The sequence below is a fragment of the Oncorhynchus masou genome, chromosome 30 (assembly GCF_036934945.1).
Source record: "Oncorhynchus masou masou isolate Uvic2021 chromosome 30, UVic_Omas_1.1, whole genome shotgun sequence".
NCBI lineage: Eukaryota > Metazoa > Chordata > Actinopteri > Salmoniformes > Salmonidae > Oncorhynchus > Oncorhynchus masou.
This window is the reverse complement of record NC_088241.1, coordinates 3,308,017-3,329,315: the sequence shown is the minus strand read 5'-3', so window position 1 is coordinate 3,329,315 and position 21,299 is coordinate 3,308,017. Positions and strand designations below refer to the sequence as shown.

Here is a 21,299-nt window from a genome sequence, read left to right as displayed (position 1 = left end):
ATTAATGGCGACCCTGGAGCGAGTAGGGTTCACTGCCTTGTTCAATGGCAGGCTACCTGCTGCCCTCCAGGCTACCTGCTGCCCTCCAGGCTACCTGCCGTCCTCCAGGCTACCTGCCGTCCTCCAGGCTACCTGCCGTCCTCCAGGCTACTTGCCGTCCTCCAGGCTACCTGCCGCCCTCCAGGCTACCTGCCGCCCTCCAGGCTACCTGCCGCCCTCCAAGATACCTGCCGCCCTCCAGGCTACCTGCCGCCCTCCAGGCTACCTGCCGCCCTCCAGGCTACCTGCCGCCCTCCAGGCTACCTGCCGTCCTCCAGGCTACCTGCCGCCCTCCAAGATACCTGCCGTCCTCCAGGCTACCTGCCGCCCTCCAGGCTATCAATTAGTGTTTCTGTAGTAGGATGCATTGATAAAATCCTCTTACCTGATTGGCTGTGTGTGTGATTGTGATGCAGGATGCTGGTTGGTGCTCCTTGGGATGGACCTTCCAATACCAGGACAGGAGACGTGTACAAATGCATCGTGGGAGAGGAGAGGAGCTCCAACTGCACCAAAACCAACCTAGGTGAGAGACAACCACAGATTTAGGATCAGCTTACCCTCCGCTGATCCTAATCTTAACCATTAGGAGGAGAAACACTAAACTGACCATAGCTCAGCCACTAGGTAATGTCAGTAAACCATCTCTCTCCTCCCTCTCTGTCTCAGGTGAGAGCACGTTACAGAATGTATCTAGAAACCTGAAGAACTCTCATCTAGGAATGACCCTCAGTCCAGACTCACCTGATGGATTCCTGGTACGTTCTCTGTCCCATTGGCTGAATGGTTGACTGATTGATTGAGGAATTGATTGAGTCAGTGGGGTAACATGGTCTTGAGTCTTGCAGACAACATGTGTTTGATCCTGGGTTAAATATGGCTGTAGGAACTGAGTCAGTCCTGGAGGGATGTGGTGGGGGTGAGAGTAGGAGGTGGTGTGTTTGTTTGGTATGGAATTTTCAATGAGTCAGCTGGGGGTGGCCATGTTTAGAAGGAATTAACATTAGATGCCATGTCTGTGTGTGTTCAGAATCCCCCCTCATTATAGGGCAGCTTTTCTTACCATACATTCAAGCGCACACACACACACACACACACACACACACACACACACACACACACACACACACACACACACACACACACACACACACACACACACACACACACACACACACACACACACACACACACACACACACACACACACACACACACACACACACACACACACACTCTGGGCCACGTTGTCCTAGCAGAGTCTTCTGATCCAGGTATCTCCAAATCTCTATGGTTACAGAGGGATTACTGGGTGGCTGTGCCAGCAAGCAGCCACTCCTGTGTGTGTGTGTGTCTGCCAGCAGTTTGCAGCTACTCTAGGTGCAGAGTCAAACACAGTTCACTAATGCCAGGGCCAGCGCACCCTGTTTTTGCGCGTGTGTGTATTTGAACCCCTGTGGTAGGGTCTAAAACAGGATCGGAATGCAGCTCCGGCCCTTTGTAATGACAGGCCTACCAAAAGCCATAGCAGCTCTCGCCCTCCTCTCCTTCTTTCCTTTCTCTCATCCCTCTCTCACCATCCCTCCCTCGGTCTCTCTCTGTCTCTGTGTCTGTACTGTAGCTGTGCTGGTGCCTTTGGTAATGACAGGGTCATGTTTTCTCTCTCATCCCTCCCCCCTTCACTCTTTTCATTTTTATTTAGTCTCCTAGTGTGTATGAATGTTGTTCCTTTTATCTTAGCTCTCCTCTCTCCCCACACTCCTCCTTTCCCTTCCTCTCTCTTTGGTTTTAAAGCCAAATAAATAGTATGCTTTGAAGACATCAATATTGTTATGTGACTCTTCTGCCTCACCTCATTCACTACAATTGAATGCTGATAATTGACTACAGCTCAGCGTTCAACACCATAGTACCCTCAAAGCTCATCACCAAGCTAAGGATCCTGGGACTAAACACCTCCCTCTGCAACTGGATCCTGGACTTCCTGATGGGCCGCCCCCATGTGGTGAGGGTAGGTAGCAACACATCTGCCACGCTGATCCTCGACACTGGAGTTCCCCAGGGGTGCGTGCTCAGTTCCCTCCTGCACTCCCTGTTCACCCACGACTGCATGGCCAGGCACCACTCCAACACCATCATTAAGTTTGCTGACGACACAACAGTGGTAGGCCTGATCACCGACAATGACGAGACAGCCTATAGGGAGGAGGTCAGAGACCTAGCCGGGTGGTGCCAGAATAACAACCTATCTCTCAACGCAACCAAGACTAAGGAGATGATTGTGGACTACAGGAAAAGGAGGACATTCTCATCGACAGGGCTGTAGTGGAGCAGGTTGAGAGCTTCAAGTTCCTTGGTGTCCACATCAACAACAAACTAGATTGGTCCAAACACACGAAGACAGTCCTGAAGAGGGCATGGCAAAGCCTATTCCCCCTCAGGAAACGAAAAAGATTTGTCATGGGTCCTGAGATCCACAAAAGGTTCCACAGCTGCAACATCGAGAGCATCCTGACCGGTTGCATCACTGCCTGGTATGGCAACTGCTCGGCCTCCAACCACAAGGCACTTCAGAGGGTAGTGCGTACGGCCCAGTACATCACTGGGGCTAAGCTGCCTGCCATCCAGGACCTCTACACCAGGCAGTGTCAGAGGAAGGCCCCAAAAAATGGTCAAAGACCCCAGCCACCCCAGTCATAGACTGTTCTCTCTACTACCGCATGGCAAGTGGTACCGGAGTGCCAAGTCTAGGACAAAAAGGCTTCTCAACAGTTTTTACCCCCAAGCCATAAGACTCCTGAACAGGTAACCAAATGGTTACCCAGACTATTTGCATTGTGTGCCCCCCCAACCCCTCTTTTACGCTGCTGCTACTCTCTGTTTATCTTATATGCATAGTCACTTTAACTATACATTCATGTACATACTACCTAAATTGGCCCGACCAACCATTGCTCCCGCACATTGGCTAACCAGGCTATCTGCATTGTGTTCCACCACCCGCCAACCCCTCTTTTTACGCTTCTGCTACTCTCTGTTCATCATATATGCATAGTCACTTTAACGATACCTACATGTACATACTACCTCAATAAGCCTGACTAACAGGTGTCTGTATATAGCCTTGCTACTCTTTTTTCAAATCTCTTTTTACTGTTGTTTTATTTCCCTACTTACCTACACACACACACACACACACACACACACACACACACACACACACACACACACACACACACACACACACACACACACACACACACACACACACACACACACATACCTTTTTCCCGCACCATTGGTTAGAGCCTGTAAGTAAGCATTTCACTGTACCTGTTGTATTCGGCGCACGTGACAAATAAACTTTAATTTGATTTGAATTGGGATTAAATGGCTTTATTGGTCTGGTGCGTTCCAGCTCTGCTACAATACTCATGAAAACTGCCACCATGTCAACAACTTCTTCACCCCATCCCTCATGCTCTCTCTCTTCTCCCTCTCTTTCATTTAATCTGTTCTCAAACCCCAATTATATGCTTTTCCATGACATACCCCCCCTCGCTTATACCCAATTGTTCTCCTCATCTCTCTTTCACTCTCTCGCTCTCCCTCTCCCCACATCTCTCTCTCTGTCTCCCTTCTCTCTCTCTGACTCTCTCTCTTTCTCTTTCAGGCCCCCGTCTCTCTCTCTGGTTCTCTGTCTGTCTGTCTTTCTCTCTCTCTTTCATTTTCTCTCTCTCTATCGCACTCTCTCTCAGTTCCCCCTTTCTCTTTCTCTCTCTATCTCTCTCGCTCTCAGTTCCCCTCTCTCTCTCTATTTTCTCTCTCTTTCTCAGTCCCCCTCTCTCTGTCCCTCCCCTTTTTGTCTTAGCTCCCCCCTCAATTAAATTTCATTTCAAAGAGCTTTATTTGTATGGGAAACATATGTTTACATTGACAAAGCAAGTGAAATGTATAATAAACAAAAGTGAAATAAACAATAAAAAAAGTTCAAATGGCTATATACCGTGTTGTAGCGATGTGCAAATAATTAAAGTACAAAAGGGGAAATAAATCAACTTAAATATGCATTTACGATGGTGTTTGTTTTTCACTGTTTGCCCTTTTCTTCAGACTGTGGTATTTCACCCAATAGATGTGGAAGTTTATCAAAATTAGAGTTGTTTTCAAATTCTTTGTGGGTCTCTATAGTCTGAGGGAAATATGTCTCTCTATGGTCATACATTTGGCATGAGGTTTGGAAGTGCAGCTCAGTTTCCACCTCAATTTGTGGGCAGTGTGCACATAGCCTGTCTTTTCTTGAGAGCCAGGTCTGCCTACGGTGGCCTTTCTCAATAGCAAAGCTATGCTCCCTGAGTCTGTACATAGTCAAAGCTTTCCTTAAGTTTGTGTCAGTCACAGTGGTCAGGTATTCTGCCGCTGTGTACTCTCTGTTTAGGACCAAATAGCATTCTAGTTTGCTCTGTTTTTTTGTTGATTCTTTCCAATGTATCAAGTAATTATCTTTTTGTTTTCTTGAGATTTTGTTGCTGTCCTGGGGCTCTGTGGGGTCTGTTTTGTGTTTGTGAACAGAGCCCCAGGACCAGTTTGCTTAGGGGACTCTTCTCCAGGTACATCTCTCTGTAGGTGGTGGCTTTGTAATCAAAGGTTTGGGAATCACTTCCTTTTAGGTGGTTGTAGAATTTAACGGCTCATTTCTTGATTTTGAGAGTAATTTTTCCTAGAAGGTCAGCATCCCGGAGTCGCCTCTTCACTGTTAACGTTGAGACTGGTGTTTTGCAGTTACTATTTAAGGAAGCTGCCAGTTGAGGTCTTGTGAGGCATCTGTTTCTCAAACTTGACACTCTACTGTACTTGTCCTCTTGCTCATTTGTGAACCGGGGCCTCCCACTCCTCTTTCTATTCTGGTTAGAGCCAGTTTGCGCTGTTCTGTGAAGGGAGTAGTAAACAGAGTTGTACAAGATCTTCAGTTTCTTGGAAATTTCTCGCATGGAATAGCCTTCATTCTTCAGAACAAGAATAGACTGACGAGTTTCAGAAGGATGTTCTTTGTTTCTGGCCATTTTGAGCCTGTAATCAAACCCACAAATGCTGATGCTCCAGATACTCAACCAGTCTAAAGAAGGCCAGTTTTATTGTTTCTTTAATCAGGAAAACAGTTTTCAGATGTTCTAACATAATTGCAAAAGGGTTTTCTAATTATCAATTAGCCTTTTAAAATTATAAACTTGGATTAGCTAGCACAACGTGCCATTGGAACACAGGAGTGATAGTTGCTGATAATGGGCCTCTGTACGCCTATGTAGATATTCCATAAAAAATCGGCCATTTACAGCTACAAAAGTCATTTACAACACTGTATTTTGGATCAATTTTATGATATTTGAATTGACAAAATATTGCTTTTCTTTCAAAAACAATGACATTTCTAAGTGACCCCAAACTTTTGAACGGTAGTGTATGTTGAAGAGGGTGGAGCTCAAGCTGCATTCCTGTCTCACCCCACGGCCCTGTGGAAAGAAATGTGTGTGTTTTCACCAATTTTAACATTACGCTTGTTGTTTGTGTACATGGATTTTATAATGTTGTATGTTTTTCGCCCAAAACAACACTTCATCAATTTGTATAGCAGACCCTCATGCCGAATTGAGTCAAAAGCTTTTTGAAATCAACAAAACATGAGAAGACTTTGCCTTTTTTTGTTTGACAATTAGGGTACGGTAACCCCCCCCCTCTCTCTCAGTCTCCCACCCTCTTTCTCTATCTGGGTCTGCCTCTCCTCCACCTAGCCTGCTGGTGTTTATTGGTGTGTTCAGTAGCAGACCTGACCAACATCCCAGTGGAGAAGTCAACTCTGTCCTTGTCTTGTGCTTCTCACTCTCACCAATAAATCAGTGCTAGCTAGGACCATATGACACTTGTGTACATTATGTTACCTTTACAGGTTCACTTAAAGCAGTGTGTGTGTGTGTGTGTGTGTGTGTGTGTGTGTGTGTGTGTGTGTGTGTGTGTTTTCCAGGCGTGTGCGCCCCTGTGGTCTCAGGAGTGTGGTACGTCAGTCTTCAGTACGGGGATTTGTGCTTCTGTCAGCGACGACCTGGAACCTAGAGAGACCATCGCCCCTACAGCACAGAGTAACTGCACACACACACACACACACACAAAGAGTGGGTTGCATTTATAAACCCGAGCGAGCACACATCACAGCTGAATGGTAATGACTCAGTAGAGTTCATTTCATGGGGTTTTGGGGGTTATGTGTGTCCTTAGTACTCTCACCTTATGGATCCAATAATATGTTTTCTGTCCAGGATGTGCAACATACATGGACATAGTGATCGTTCTGGATGGCTCCAATAGTATCTATCCCTGGTATGAAGTCCAGAACTTCCTCAGTAACATCCTCAGCAAGTTCCATATCAGCCCAGAACAGATGCAGGTAAGATTGTGTGTGTGTGTGTGTGTGTGTGTGTGTGTGTGTGTGTGTGTGTGTGTGTGTGTGTGTGTGTGTGTGTGTGTGTGTGTGTGTGTGTGTGCGTCTGTACATTTCTGTGATGAAATCCTAGGGATTCTGTTGGTTGAGTCTCAGTCAACTAGACAAGCCAGTCCTTTACACTGAAACACAACACGTTGTAGTGATCGGATGAGAATGAATGGATGGACTTATGCAATGGCACAAGAGCTGACCTAAACATGGGGGAGAGGGAACATGAGGGGAGAGGGAACATGAGGGGAGAGGAAACATGAGGGGAGAAGAAGTAGCAGTGGGGTAGAAGTTAGGGGAGGATGGGAGATGAGAAGGAAAGGGAGAAGAGGAGGGGGAGAGGGGGAAGATTAGAGGAGAGGGGGAATAGGGGTTTTGGAGGGGGTCAGTAGCAGAGGGGTAGAGGTTTAGGTTGAGGATTGGAGAGGGAGATGGGGACAAGTAGAGGACAGGGGGAACATGGGGTCATGTTCTATCTGTGGATATCCCACTGTATGCTTAACTTAATTGGAAAGACAGCTAGACACAATTATGTGTGTGGTTTTGTTTCTACCATGACCATGGTTGTGTTCAGGTGGGGGTTTTGCAGTACGGTGAGGTTGCGGTCCATGAGTGGTCACTGAGAGACTACCAGACAACACAGGAGGTGGTTGAAGCGGCTAAGAACATCAGCCGACAGGAGGGGCGGGAGACACGCACAGCATACGCCATCCACATGGGCTGGTACGTCTGTCAATCATTCATAAGCCATTCTCATTGGCTGGTCAATGTCTCAATCATAACTCACTCTGCCCTTTAACAATGTCAAATATTTCCTTATTCTTTTCTTCTCTGTGGAACATGGAATCCAGCTGAGGCTGAGGGGTATAGAGGGGTCATAGGTCAAAACATAACAAACAGCTGTCTAATATGGACACCTGATATCTCACACCATAAAAGTTATCCTATGAAAATCACATTCCTCCTTTATTAATCTCATACGCATATAGTGTACCACACCCGTACTCTACACACCACGGCTTTCATTCTCACTCACACACACCCGTACTCTATACACCACGGCTTTCATTCTTACTCTCACACACACACACACACACACACACACACACACACACACACACACACACACACACACACACACACACACACACACACACACACACACACACACACACACACGGCAGGTAATTGTGGAGTTCCTGTTTTCCAGCACATTTAAAGGTAAATGGTCAGGATGTGAGAAGGGCAGTTTAAAGAGAAGTCAATGGAAAGTTTAAAAGCAGTTTAAAATCAGTTTAAAGGCAGTTTAAAGGCGCTGACTGGAAATACAGGCACCACCCCTGTAGACTGTCATGACCTTTCATCCACACCACCTCTACGTAAAACAGACAGCTTTCTTTCACTAATACTATTAACCAATGTTTTTCATCACTGAGCAAATTTCAGGTCAGCTGAGCGCAAAGTTGAATGGGAAAATTCTGTGCAACTTCCGGCATGCGTTTACTGTGAACACTGAGGCTGTACCCGTTTTAAGTTCGTTTTAACAGTGGTCAAGTAGGCTACTGTGACTATTTGATCATAATGTCGGCCTATCAGAGTGGTCTACTATCAAAAACAATGGAGAAAATGCATCCCATAACATTTTAACATGGAAATTGCTGTTCTATCATTCAGCTTACAGTAGCATCCGATGTGTGGTGCTCAATGTAGGCCTACATTCTATGAGACTTTTGAAAAAACCTGCAGGGCTTGACATTAACCTGTTTATCCACTTGTCCTTCAGACAAGGTGACTGAAAATGTTGTTGTGTTGTTTGATGCAAGAGACCACTTGACAAAATAATATGCATTATTATTCCCACACAATTATTACAGAGAATGTCACGTTCTTCAAAATGAGCGGACCAAGGCGCAGTATGAATTGAGTTCCACATCTTTTTAATACAAAGTGAAACTAGAAACAAAACAACAAAACTTACAAGGAACGTGAAGTCGTAGTGCCCAAACACACTCACACAAACAATATCCCACAACCCAGGTGGGAACAATAGAGAACTTAAGTATGATCCCCAATTAGAGACAACGATAATCAGTTGCCTCTAATTGGGAACCATACCAAGCTCACCAACATAGAAATAGGAAAAACTACACCCCCCTAGTCACAAGCTGACCTACAACACCATAGAGAACCAAGGGCTCCCTATGGTCAGGGCATGACAAATATACTAGCCTCTGCCTAATGGCTACTTAGCTTATTCAAGCCTATTTAAAAATACAACACCGATTTTCAAAGATGTCTAGAAATGCATACATTTTGTGCTCTTGTGGGAAGCAACCACTCCCCTATTGCTGACAACAGATTTTATATAACTTGGTTAATAACTCACTAACTAGCAAAGGATATGAACAAATGTAGAAATGTGCACACGTGTAGCTCTCACTTTGATCTCAAAACAAGAACATCTACTGACGACTGCTCATGATGTACAAACAGTCCAGTTCAAAGTGAAACGCATAGACCCATATATGGCAATGGTCTATTTGCATATAGGCCTACTGCACCTCTGATTGGTCATAGCGCACCGGTCTGTGTAGAGTATGGGCCTGAGTCGTGCCTGTTAATGCAATAGAATCCTACTCCGATGCATTCCGAATACAACAACATCTCTTAGTTCATAGTTAGTTTTGTTTTGTGATGTTGTATTGAAAGTGGCTAACATTGCGTTGATTCGATCACAATTTTCACAGTAAAGGGAAACGTTGATAGTGTTAACTAACGGAAAACTCTAGAAAGTTGATTGAATTTCAATCTCATGCCTCTGCGTGCTCTGATATTTATTCTGCACGGTCCAGGGGGAGCTGTGCATGCGCACTGCACGCAGTTTAGAGGGGACATTGGTATTAACCCTTGTTTATGAGTGCTGGGTCGAAACGGTCATAGAACCTGTCTGTCTGTCTGTCTGTCTGTCTGTCTGTCTGTCTGTCTGTCTGTCTGTCTGTCTGTCTTGGACTTCTTGGACTTCTTGGACTTCTTGGACTTCTTGTACGATTCAAACACACACAGATGAAAAGATACCAGAGCTGGCATTGGTAGGAAGACTGACGGGGTTGGCTGTTGCTGGGTCAGCAAAGCTGCAGGTGTGGCCACTGTAGTACAGCCTCCTTAGCTCCTACAGCCACTGCAGCTGTACAAACATGCACACAGTCACATGCACACTCTGGAGGAGTGTGAGAAGAGAAACATCACTGGATACGCCATCGCAGAGAACACACACAGACGCACACACTCACACTGTGAGGTCAGATGCTGGGAGACAAGAAGAAAGTACAGGGAGTGAAACAAAACAGCATCTGGACAAGGGGAGCAAAACAACATTAATGCAGACAAGTGGAAGAAACTGAGGAAGTGACAGATAAAGGGGAGGGTCCAGGTGAGTCCCATGAAGCGCCGAGGCGCGTAACGGTGGTGACAGGTGTGCGTAATGATGGGCCGCCTGGCGCCCTCGAACGCTAGAGAGACGTGACACACACTCACACGTACGCGCACACACACACACACACACACACACACACACACACACACACACACACACACACACACACACACACACACACACACACACACACACACACACACACACACACACACACACACACACAGGGAGCAGTATAAGACACATAGAGGCTAAATGAGTGATATAGGAGAGTAAACCAGTCTACTGCCTCTCACTGTGTCATACACATTTTACCATGTGACACACACACACTCATGCTGTGTCATGACCACACACACACACACTCATGCTGTGTCATGACCACACACACACACACACACACACAAACACACACACACACTCATGTTGTGTCATGACCACACACACACACACACACACACACACACACACACACACACACACACACACACACACACACACACACGCGTTGTGTCTTGACCACACTCCTGACAATAAAAGTGTAAGTACAACCAGACCTCCCAATTAACACCACTCTCTCATCTAGCTCCTCCCCCTCCTTTCTCTTCCCTTCATCTCTTTCTCTCATTCTCTCTTCTCTCCTTCCACAGTCTGTTCTCACATATGTCCCTCTCTTTCTCTCATTTCTCCCCCTCCTTCACTTTCTCTTTACCCCAGTTTTATCCCCCTGTATTTCACACAGTCTCTCAGCCACATCAGAGCTGGGCTCTTACCCACCTCTTTTTACTAGTGGATTTCACACTATTCTTTTATTTATGACTTTATCCGTGTCTCTTTCTTGCTGTATGTCCATAGCCCCTGGTCTCTCTGCTCTCTTTAATTGGTCAAGTGGCAGCACAGTAATTGCTGGTTTATTCCTGCTTTATGTGTCCTGCTTTAAACTGTTTTTCAAAGTGTTTTCTCTCTTGCTCCACTAGTGTTCTAGAATGTTTATCTTTAGTCATCTCTCCTCTTCACAACCTCCCCTTATGTTACTTTTCCTTCCCTCTCTTTTTCCTTTCTTCTACTACATCCTCCTTTCCTCCATCTATCCTCTTGTGCTTTCTTCTCTCTCTCATCCCTCTCTTCTCCTCTCTCCCCTCTCCTCTCATCTCCTCTCCTCTCTCCTCCCTCTTTTCTCATCTCTCTCTCCTCCCTCTCTTCTCCTCTCTCTCCTCCCTTTCTTCTCCTCTCTCATCTCCACCCTTTCTCTCTCACTCTCCTTTCTCTCTCCTCCCTTTCTCCTCTTGTCTCTGGCTGGCTGTATAATTAGCAGGCTGTGCAGGGAAACGGTTGTTTTTAACCAGACCGTTTCTTGCGGGTTCACCACATACTTTATATTTAGCTTGGTCCAGAGTTATGCCTGAAAATGACTGAGTTCACTAACACTGGCTGCACTAGGCATTGTGTGTGTGTGTGTAAGTGCTAGCAGACTCTACCCACTAAATGTCCAGTGGTCAAAACAGGTCACCACCAGACAAACAGGGTGTGGTTATATGTTTGTGTGTACGTGTGTGTGCATGTGTGTACTTGTATGTGTACAAGTGTGTTTGTGTGTGTGTGTTGTCGCTGCACATCCTTTGTGTTTAGGTTAGGTTGTGTGTCATGGTAACACCAGTGATGTGGTAGATCTGTACTTTAAAAGGAAATGACCAACTGTATTTAATGACTAGACTGACTGTCTGATTGACTGTGACTGACTGACTGACTGACTGACTGACTGTCGGACTGTCTGTCTGACTGACTGTCTAATTGGCTGTCGGACTGCCTGTCTGTCTGACTGCCTGCCTGTCTGACTGCCTGCCTGTCGGACTGTTTGACTGCCTGTCTGTCTAACTCATATATGGTCAAGTCTGGCCTGATTACGCCTATGGTTATTTGTTATTTTAGGGGATTTATCAGGGTCTGTGTCACTATCCGTATCGCACCCAATCTGTTTCATAAACAGTTCTTGGAAGCGATCACACACACGTCTTTGTCACTCTCCCTCTCAATTTCTGTTTTTCCCAACTGTGTTATTTAACTCTGAGGATCACTCTACATGATATATTATCTTCTTCTAGCGGCTGTTTATTTTAGATGTAGGGAAACTCTGTGTATACTAACTCTACCCTAATCTTACCTCTCTCTCTTTCTCTCCTCTATCCTCTCCCTCCCTCTCTTTCTCTCCTCTATCCTCTCCCTCCCTCTCTTTCTCTCCTATCCTCCCTCTCTTTCTCTCCTCTCCCTCCCTCTCTTTCTCTCCTCTATCCTCTCCCTCCCTCTCTTTCTCTCCTATCCTCCCTCTCTTTCTCTCCTCTCCCTCCCTCTCTTTCTCTCCTCTATCCTCCCTCTCCCTCTCTTTCTCTCATCTATCCTCTCCCTCCCTCTCTTTCTCTCCTCTATCCTCTCCCTCCCTCTCTTTCTCTCCTCTATCCTCCCTCTCCCTCTCTTTCTCTCCTCTATCCTCTCCCTCCCTCTCTTTCTCTCCTCTATCCTCCCTCTCGCTCTCTTTCTCTCATCTATCCTCTCCCTCCCTCTCTTTCTCTCCTCTATCCTCCCTCTCCCTTTTTCTTCTCTACCTTTCTGTATTCCTTTTGTACCCACATTCCTTTGCTCCTCTCTTTCTCTGTTCTGTCTTTCCTGCTCAATCACTTGTTCTCTCATCTCTCATCGTACCATGTTTCAAGGTATGAGCCAGGTGAAGACAGTGTTGAAGAAACAAAAGTTTATTCTTTCAACTGTGCAGGCAAACGACAGGTCAAGGCAGGCAGGGGTCAATAATCCAGAGAGGGTGTAAGGTACAGGACGGTAGGCAGGCTCAGGGTCAGGTCAGCCAGAGGTCAGTAATCCAGAGTAGAGGTAAAGGTACAGGACAGCAGGCTCAGGGCCAGGTCAGCCAGAGGGCAGTAATCCAGAGTAGAGGTAAAGGTACAGGACAGCAGGCTCAGGGTCAGGTCAGCCAGAGGGCAGTAATCCAGAGTAGAGGTAAAGGTACAGGACAGCAGGCTCAGGGTCAGGTCAGCCAGAGGGCAGTAATCCAGAGTAGAGGTAAAGGTACAGGACAGCAGGCTCAGGGTCAGGTCAGCCAGAGGGCAGTAATCCAGAGTAGAGGTAAAGGTACAGGACAGCAGGCTCAGGGTCAGGTCAGCCAGAGGGCAGTAATCCAGAGTAGAGGTAAAGGTACAGGACAGCAGGCTCAGGGTCAGGTCAGCCAGAGGGCAGTAATCCAGAGTAGAGGTAAAGGTACAGGACAGCAGGCTCAGGATCAGGTCAGCCAGAGGGCAGTAATCTAGAGTAGAGGTAAAGGTACAGGACAGCAGGCTCAGGGTCAGGTCAGCCAGAGGGCAGTAATCTAGAGTAGAGGCAAAGGTACAGGACAGCAGGCTCAGGGTCAGGTCAGCCAGAGGGCAGTAATCCAGAGTAGAGGCAAAGGTACAGGACAGCAGGCTCAGGGTCAGGTCAGCCAGAGGGCAGTAATCCAGAGTAGAGGTAAAGGTACAGGACGGTAGGCAGGCTCAGGGTCAGGTCAGCCAGAGGGCAGTAATCTAGAGTAGAGGTAAAGGTACAGGACGGTAGGCAGGCTCAGGGTCAGGTCAGCCAGAGGGCAGTAATCTAGAGTAGAGGCAAAGGTACAGGACAGCAGGCTCAGGGTCAGGTCAGCCAGAGGGCAGTAATCCAGAGTAGAGGCAAAGGTACAGGACAGCAGGCTCAGGGTCAGGTCAGCCAGAGGGCAGTAATCCAGAGTAGAGGTAAAGGTACAGGACGGTAGGCAGGCTCAGGGTCAGGTCAGCCAGAGGGCAGTAATCCAGAGTAGAGGTAAAGGTACAGGACAGCAGGCTCAGGGTCAGGTCAGGCAGAGGGCAGTAATCCAGAGTAGAGGTAAAGGTACAGGACGGTAGGCAGGCTCAGGGTCAGGTCAGCCAGAGGGCAGTAATCCAGAGTAGAGGTAAAGGTACAGGACCGCAGGCTCAGGGTCAGGTCAGGCAGAGGGCAGTAATCCAGATTAGAGGTAAAGGTACAGGACAGCAGGCTCAGGGTCAGGTCAGCCAGAGGGCAGTAATCCAGAGTAGAGGTAAAGGTACAGGACAGCAGGCTCAGGGTCAGGTCAGCCAGAGGGCAGTAATCCAGAGTAGAGGTAAAGGTACAGGACAGCAGGCTCAGGGTCAGGTCAGCCAGAGGGCAGTAATCCAGAGTAGAGGTAAAGGTACAGGACAGCAGGCTCAGGGTCAGGTCAGCCAGAGGGCAGTAATCCAGAGTAGAGGTAAAGGTACAGGACAGCAGGCTCAGGGTCAGGTCAGCCAGAGGGCAGTAATCTAAAGTAGAGGCAAAGGTACAGGACAGCAGGCTCAGGATCAGGTCAGCCAGAGGGCAGTAATCCAGAGTAGAGGCAAAGGTACAGGACAGCAGGCTCAGGGTCAGGTCAGCCAGAGGGCAGTAATCCAGAGTAGAGGTAAAGGTACAGGACGGTAGGCAGGCTCAGGGTCAGGTCAGCCAGAGGGCAGTAATCTAGAGTAGAGGTAAAGGTACAGGACGGTAGGCAGGCTCAGGGTCAGGTCAGCCAGAGGGCAGTAATCTAGAGTAGAGGCAAAGGTACAGGACAGCAGGCTCAGGGTCAGGTCAGCCAGAGGGCAGTAATCCAGAGTAGAGGCAAAGGTACAGGACAGCAGGCTCAGGGTCAGGTCAGCCAGAGGGCAGTAATCCAGAGTAGAGGTAAAGGTACAGGACGGTAGGCAGGCTCAGGGTCAGGTCAGCCAGAGGGCAGTAATCCAGAGTAGAGGTAAAGGTACAGGACAGCAGGCTCAGGGTCAGGTCAGGCAGAGGGCAGTAATCCAGAGTAGAGGTAAAGGTACAGGACGGTAGGCAGGCTCAGGGTCAGGTCAGCCAGAGGGCAGTAATCCAGAGTAGAGGTAAAGGTACAGGACAGCAGGCTCAGGGTCAGGTCAGGCAGAGGGCAGTAATCCAGATTAGAGGTAAAGGTACAGGACAGCAGGCTCAGGGTCAGGTCAGCCAGAGGGCAGTAATCCAGAGTAGAGGTAAAGGTACAGGACAGCAGGCTCAGGGTCAGGTCAGCCAGAGGGCAGTAATCCAGAGTAGAGGTAAAGGTACAGGACAGCAGGCTCAGGGTCAGGTCAGCCAGAGGGCAGTAATCTAAAGTAGAGGCAAAGGTACAGGACAGCAGGCTCAGGATCAGGTCAGCCAGAGGGCAGTAATCTAGAGTAGAGGTAAAGGTACAGGACAGCAGGCTCAGGGTCAGGTCAGCCAGAGGGCAGTAATCTAGAGTAGAGGCAAAGGTACAGGACAGCAGGCTCAGGGTCAGGTCAGCCAGAGGGCAGTAATCCAGAGTAGAGGCAAAGGTACAGGACAGCAGGCTCAGGGTCAGGTCAGCCAGAGGGCAGTAATCCAGAGTAGAGGTAAAGGTACAGGACGGTAGGCAGGCTCAGGGTCAGGTCAGCCAGAGGGCAGTAATCTAGAGTAGAGGTAAAGGTACAGGACGGTAGGCAGGCTCAGGGTCAGGTCAGCCAGAGGGCAGTAATCTAGAGTAGAGGCAAAGGTACAGGACAGCAGGCTCAGGGTCAGGTCAGCCAGAGGGCAGTAATCCAGAGTAGAGGCAAAGGTACAGGACAGCAGGCTCAGGGTCAGGTCAGCCAGAGGGCAGTAATCCAGAGTAGAGGTAAAGGTACAGGACAGCAGGCTCAGGGTCAGGTCAGCCAGAGGGCAGTAATCCAGAGTAGAGGTAAAGGTACAGGACAGCAGGCTCAGGGTCAGGTCAGGCAGAGGGCAGTAATCCAGAGTAGAGGTAAAGGTACAGGACGGTAGGCAGGCTCAGGGTCAGGTCAGCCAGAGGGCAGTAATCCAGAGTAGAGGTAAAGGTACAGGACAGCAGGCTCAGGGTCAGGTCAGGCAGAGGGCAGTAATCCAGATTAGAGGTAAAGGTACAGGACAGCAGGCTCAGGGTCAGGTCAGCCAGAGGGCAGTAATCTAAAGTAGAGGCAAAGGTACAGGACAGCAGGCTCAGGATCAGGTCAGCCAGAGGGCAGTAATCCAGAGTAGAGGCAAAGGTACAGGACAGCAGGCTCAGGGTCAGGTCAGCCAGAGGGCAGTAATCCAGAGTAGAGGTAAAGGTACAGGACGGTAGGCAGGCTCAGGGTCAGGTCAGCCAGAGGGCAGTAATCCAGAGTAGAGGTAAAGGTACAGGACAGCAGGCTCAGGGTCAGGTCAGCCAGAGGGCAGTAATCCAGAGTAGAGGTAAAGGTACAGGACAGCAGGCTCAGGGTCAGGTCAGCCAGAGGGCAGTAATCTAAAGTAGAGGCAAAGGTACAGGACAGCAGGCTCAGGATCAGGTCAGCCAGAGGGCAGTAATCTAGAGTAGAGGTAAAGGTACAGGACAGCAGGCTCAGGGTCAGGTCAGCCAGAGGGCAGTAATCTAGAGTAGAGGCAAAGGTACAGGACAGCAGGCTCAGGGTCAGGTCAGCCAGAGGGCAGTAATCCAGAGTAGAGGCAAAGGTACAGGACAGCAGGCTCAGGGTCAGGTCAGCCAGAGGGCAGTAATCCAGAGTAGAGGTAAAGGTACAGGACGGTAGGCAGGCTCAGGGTCAGGTCAGCCAGAGGGCAGTAATCTAGAGTAGAGGTAAAGGTACAGGACGGTAGGCAGGCTCAGGGTCAGGTCAGCCAGAGGGCAGTAATCTAGAGTAGAGGCAAAGGTACAGGACAGCAGGCTCAGGGTCAGGTCAGCCAGAGGGCAGTAATCCAGAGTAGAGGCAAAGGTACAGGACAGCAGGCTCAGGGTCAGGTCAGCCAGAGGGCAGTAATCCAGAGTAGAGGTAAAGGTACAGGACGGTAGGCAGGCTCAGGGTCAGGTCAGCCAGAGGGCAGTAATCCAGAGTAGAGGTAAAGGTACAGGACAGCAGGATCAGGGTCAGGTCAGGCAGAGGGCAGTAATCCAGAGTAGAGGTAAAGGTACAGGACGGTAGGCAGGCTCAGGGTCAGGTCAGCCAGAGGGCAGTAATCCAGAGTAGAGGTAAAGGTACAGGACAGCAGGCTCAGGGTCAGGTCAGGCAGAGGGCAGTAATCCAGAGTAGAGGTAAAGGTACAGGACAGCAGGCTCAGGGTCAGGTCAGCCAGAGGGCAGTAATCCAGAGTAGAGGTAAAGGTACAGGACAGCAGGCTCAGGGTCAGGTCAGCCAGAGGGCAGTAATCCAGAGTAGAGGTAAAGGTACAGGACAGCAGGCTCAGGGTCTGGTCAGCCAGAGGGCAGTAATCCAGAGTAGAAGCAAAGGTACAGGATGGCAGGTGGGCTCAGGGTCAGGTCAGGCAGGAAAGGTCAAAACCGGGAAACTAGAAAACAGGGACTATAGCAAAGACAGGAGCAAGGGACAACGCTGGTAGGTTTAAACAGGCAAAACGAACTGGCACAGACAGACAGGAAACACAGATGTAAGTACCCAAGGGATAATGGGAAAGATGGGCGACATCTGGAGGAGGTGGAGATAAGCACAAGGACAGGTGAAACAGATCAGGGCGTGACACATCTCTCTTTTTCTCTTTCTCTGTTCTGTCTTTCCTGCTCATTCACTTGTTCTCTCATCTCAAATCAAATCAAATCAAATATTATTTGTCACATACACATGGTTAGCAGATGTTAATGCGAGTGTAGCGAAATGCTTGTGCTTCTATTTCCGACAATGCAGTAATAACCAACAAGTAATCTAACTAACAATTCCTAAACTACTGTCTTATACACAGTAAGGGGATAAAGAATATGTACATAAGGATATATGAATGAGTGATGGTACAGAGCAGCATAGGCAAGATACAGTAGATGGTATCGAGTACAGTATATACATATGAGATGAGTATGTAAACAAAGTGGCATAGTTAAAGTGGCTAGTGATACATGTATTACATAAGGATGCAGTCGATGATATAGAGTACAGTATATACGTATGCATATGAGATGAATAATGTAGGGTAAGTAACATTATATAAGGTAGCATTGTTTAAAGTGGCTAGTGATATATTTACATCATTTCCCATCAATTCCCATTATTAAAGTGGCTGGCTCGGTTGGTTGATGTCCTTGATGATCTTTATGGCCTTCCTGTAACATCGGGTGGTGTAGGTGTCCTGGAGGGCAGGTAGTTTGCCCCCGATGATGCATTGTGCAGACCTCACTACCCTCTGGAGAGCCTTACGGTTGAGGGCGGAGCAGTTGCCGTACCAGGCGGTGATACAGCCCGCCAGGATGCTCTCGATTGTGCATCTGTAGAAGTTTGTGAGTGCTTTTGGTGACAAGCCGAATTTCTTCAGCCTCCTGAGGTTGAAGAGGCGCTGCTGCGCCTTCTTCACGATGCTGTCTGTGTGAGTGGACCAATTCAGTTTGTCTGTGATGTGTATGCCGAGGAACTTAAAACTTGCTACTCTCTCCACTACTGTTCCATCGATGTGGATAGGGGGGTGTTCCCTCTGCTGTTTCCTGAAGTCCACAATCATCTCCTTAGTTTTGTTGACGTTGAGTGTGAGGTTATTTTCCTGACACCACACTCTTTTTCTCTTTCTCTTCCCTCTCCTCTCCTTCGCCCACCTTTCTCTCCCCTCTCTCTTTCTTCCTCCTCTCTCCCGCTCTCTGTGTAGAAGTCGAGGTCTGTGAAGCACTTTACGTAGTGTGGACGATGAGTCAAATCAAATCAACGTCTATTTGTCATGTGCGCCGAATACAACAGGTGTTGTACAGTGAAATGCTTACTTACAAGCTCTAACCAACAGTGCAATTTTTAAGTAAAAAATAGGTATTAGGTAAACAATAGATAAGTAAAGAAATACAAAATAAAAATAAAACAGTAAAATGACAGTGAAAATAACAGTAGCGAGGTTGTATACAGGACAGGTGGTACCGGTACAGAATCAATGTCTGGGGGCACCAGTTAGTCAGGCTAATTGAGATAATATGTACGTGAATGTATAGTTAAAGTGACTATGCATAGATAATAAACAGAGAGTAGTAGCAGCGTGGGGGGGACAATGCAAATATTCCGGGTAGCCATTTGATTACCTGTTCAGGAGTCTTATGGGGGTAAAAGCTGTTGAGAAGTCTTTTGGTCCTATACTTGGCGCTCCAGTACCACTTGCCATGTGGTAGTAGAGAGAACAGTCTGTGACTGGGGTGGCTGGGGTCTTTGACAATTTTTAGGACCTTCCTTTGACACCGCCTGGTATAGAGGTATATGGGCCCCAATGATGTACTGGACCATACGCACTACCTTCTGTACACTACCCTCTGTACACTACCCTCTGTACACTACCCTCTGTACACTACCCTCTGTACACTACCCTCTTGAAGCTCTCAAACCGGCTCCACTTTCTTATCCGTATCTTTTTGAAACTGCATTGTTAGTTTGGGGCTTGTAAGTAAGCAATTTACTGTAAGGTCTACACCTGTTGTATTTGGAGCATGTGACTAATGTTGTGTCTTTACTATCATTAACTGAAGACTGATGAGTCATCCATACATCAATTGTCTTAAATCATTTATTTATTACTAACTAAGTAATTCACAGAAATGCATAAACAAACAAGGGAAATGTGGTTACATGAAATGAGAATGTGCCCTAGTGGCCTGAACCAGCATGGCGGCTTGTTAGACAAAAGGGGAAGTGGGGCTCCACTAAGAAGTCACTACAGAGTGATAATTATAACAATTGAAATGCTAATCCTTTACACATGAACGCTCACTCATTCGGGAACAATTGCAATCAATATATATATTTACGCTCAGTGTGTCGTCTTGATCGCTGGTGAAAAGTTCATTTATTTTGTAGAATTGTCCATCTCTCTCTCTTGTGGTTATAGTTTATTTTAATTTACCTTTATTTAACCAGGCAAGTCAGTTAAGAACAAATTCTTATTTTCAATGACAGCCTAGGAACAGTGGGTCTGTTCAGGGGCAGAACGACAGATTTGTACCTTGTCAGCTCGGGGATTTGAACTTGCAACCTTTCGGTTACTAGTCCAACACTCTAACCACTAGTTCAGAGTGGCATTCATTCATTTCGTTATAGAATGGATGTTTCAGCGGTTGTCGTTCTTCGCGTTCAATGATACCGAATTCTTAGCTGCAGACTAGTAATTAATATCACAGACTTGTTCTTATTCTGTCTGTGTCGATAGTCTAAGAGTTTAACCACGTGGTATGGTTAAAAGATTCAACAATGGTCTACAACCTTTGTATTCCTGTGATTAAGAGAAACATGGTCTGCAACCTTTAGCCATCTTGTAATTGAGGTAAGCTCGGTCTGCTGATCGAAAACCTGAGTGGGAGTTTTATTCTGAAGGCAGAAAAGGGCTGTCCCAGGTAGCCTGACCATAACTGGGCTCATGTGCGGTCCTCTGATTTAGTTAACTCCATCCAATCCCCTTTTTGAGTTTTCCTTCATTAAACAGTCCAAAATCATATTACACAATTTTACAAACAGTATCATACTCACTCATTTATCTTTTACAACAATTAGATGTAAACCTCATATCTGAGGCTAATATATAAACAGCGTTATGGTAATGTGGCCACACCGTCTCCCCTGAGCTTCCCCAAGTTGTGACAAATGGACCAGTTTGTAGCTGGATTCTTCACCGATCTTTTATACTTTCTCCGGAACATAAAATTTGTTCGTACCTCAAGTTCTGTGAGGTGGAAGAAATTGCTTTGTTCTCTATAAGAATTTACTCTGCCTATACTGTGTGTCCATGAGGAGATCCTCAGGAATTTACGACGTCTCTCTGACCACAGCAACCTAGTTGAAGGAGGCAAGGGGGAGGCAAAGAGAGGAGGATGGGGCTTGCTATACCCAAAGAGGCCAGCGTCATGACATACCCCCCTGGTGGTTTGGATCTTGTTTGCCCTGCAAGTTACAAATCAACATAAAATCATGAACACGTGATGTCCTGTTTGTAGATCATCGTTGCAGTCCCCTCTGGTGGTTGAACTTGGTAGGCTTCTCTGAAAGTGGAGCAGTTCACTACAAGGGTGGCTGTTGATGTCCGGTTGGTGATCGCCGTTGCGGTCCCTTCTAGTGATGTACCTTGGTAGGTTCCCTGGAAGCTGCAAAGTACCCCAGGGAGGGCCAGGGGATGTCATGGTTGGTGATCACCGTTGCGGTCCCTTCTAGTGATGTACCTTGGTAGGTTCCCTGGAAGCTGCAAAGTACCCCAGGGAGGGCCAGGGGATGTCATGGTTGGTGATCGCCGTTGCGGTCCCCTGCCCTCTGGTGGTTTACCTGGTAGGCTCCCTGACAGAGGGGCATGCCGCCACAAGGATGGGCCGTGGGTGTC

General features: G+C 47.6%; 1 protein-coding gene across 1 annotated transcript in view; it reads left to right on the top strand.

Annotated features, from left to right (window-relative positions):
• The window catches only part of LOC135521806 (integrin alpha-10-like), a 98,757-nt gene that overhangs the window by 21,625 nt on the left and 55,833 nt on the right, over window positions 1-21,299 (top strand). The window contains exons 3-7 of the mRNA XM_064947542.1: window positions 456-565; window positions 709-797; window positions 6,059-6,173; window positions 6,351-6,478; window positions 7,098-7,246. Of these exons, the coding sequence (XP_064803614.1) occupies window positions 456-565; window positions 709-797; window positions 6,059-6,173; window positions 6,351-6,478; window positions 7,098-7,246 (591 nt within the window). The remainder of the gene's footprint in view (window positions 1-455; window positions 566-708; window positions 798-6,058; window positions 6,174-6,350; window positions 6,479-7,097; window positions 7,247-21,299) is intronic.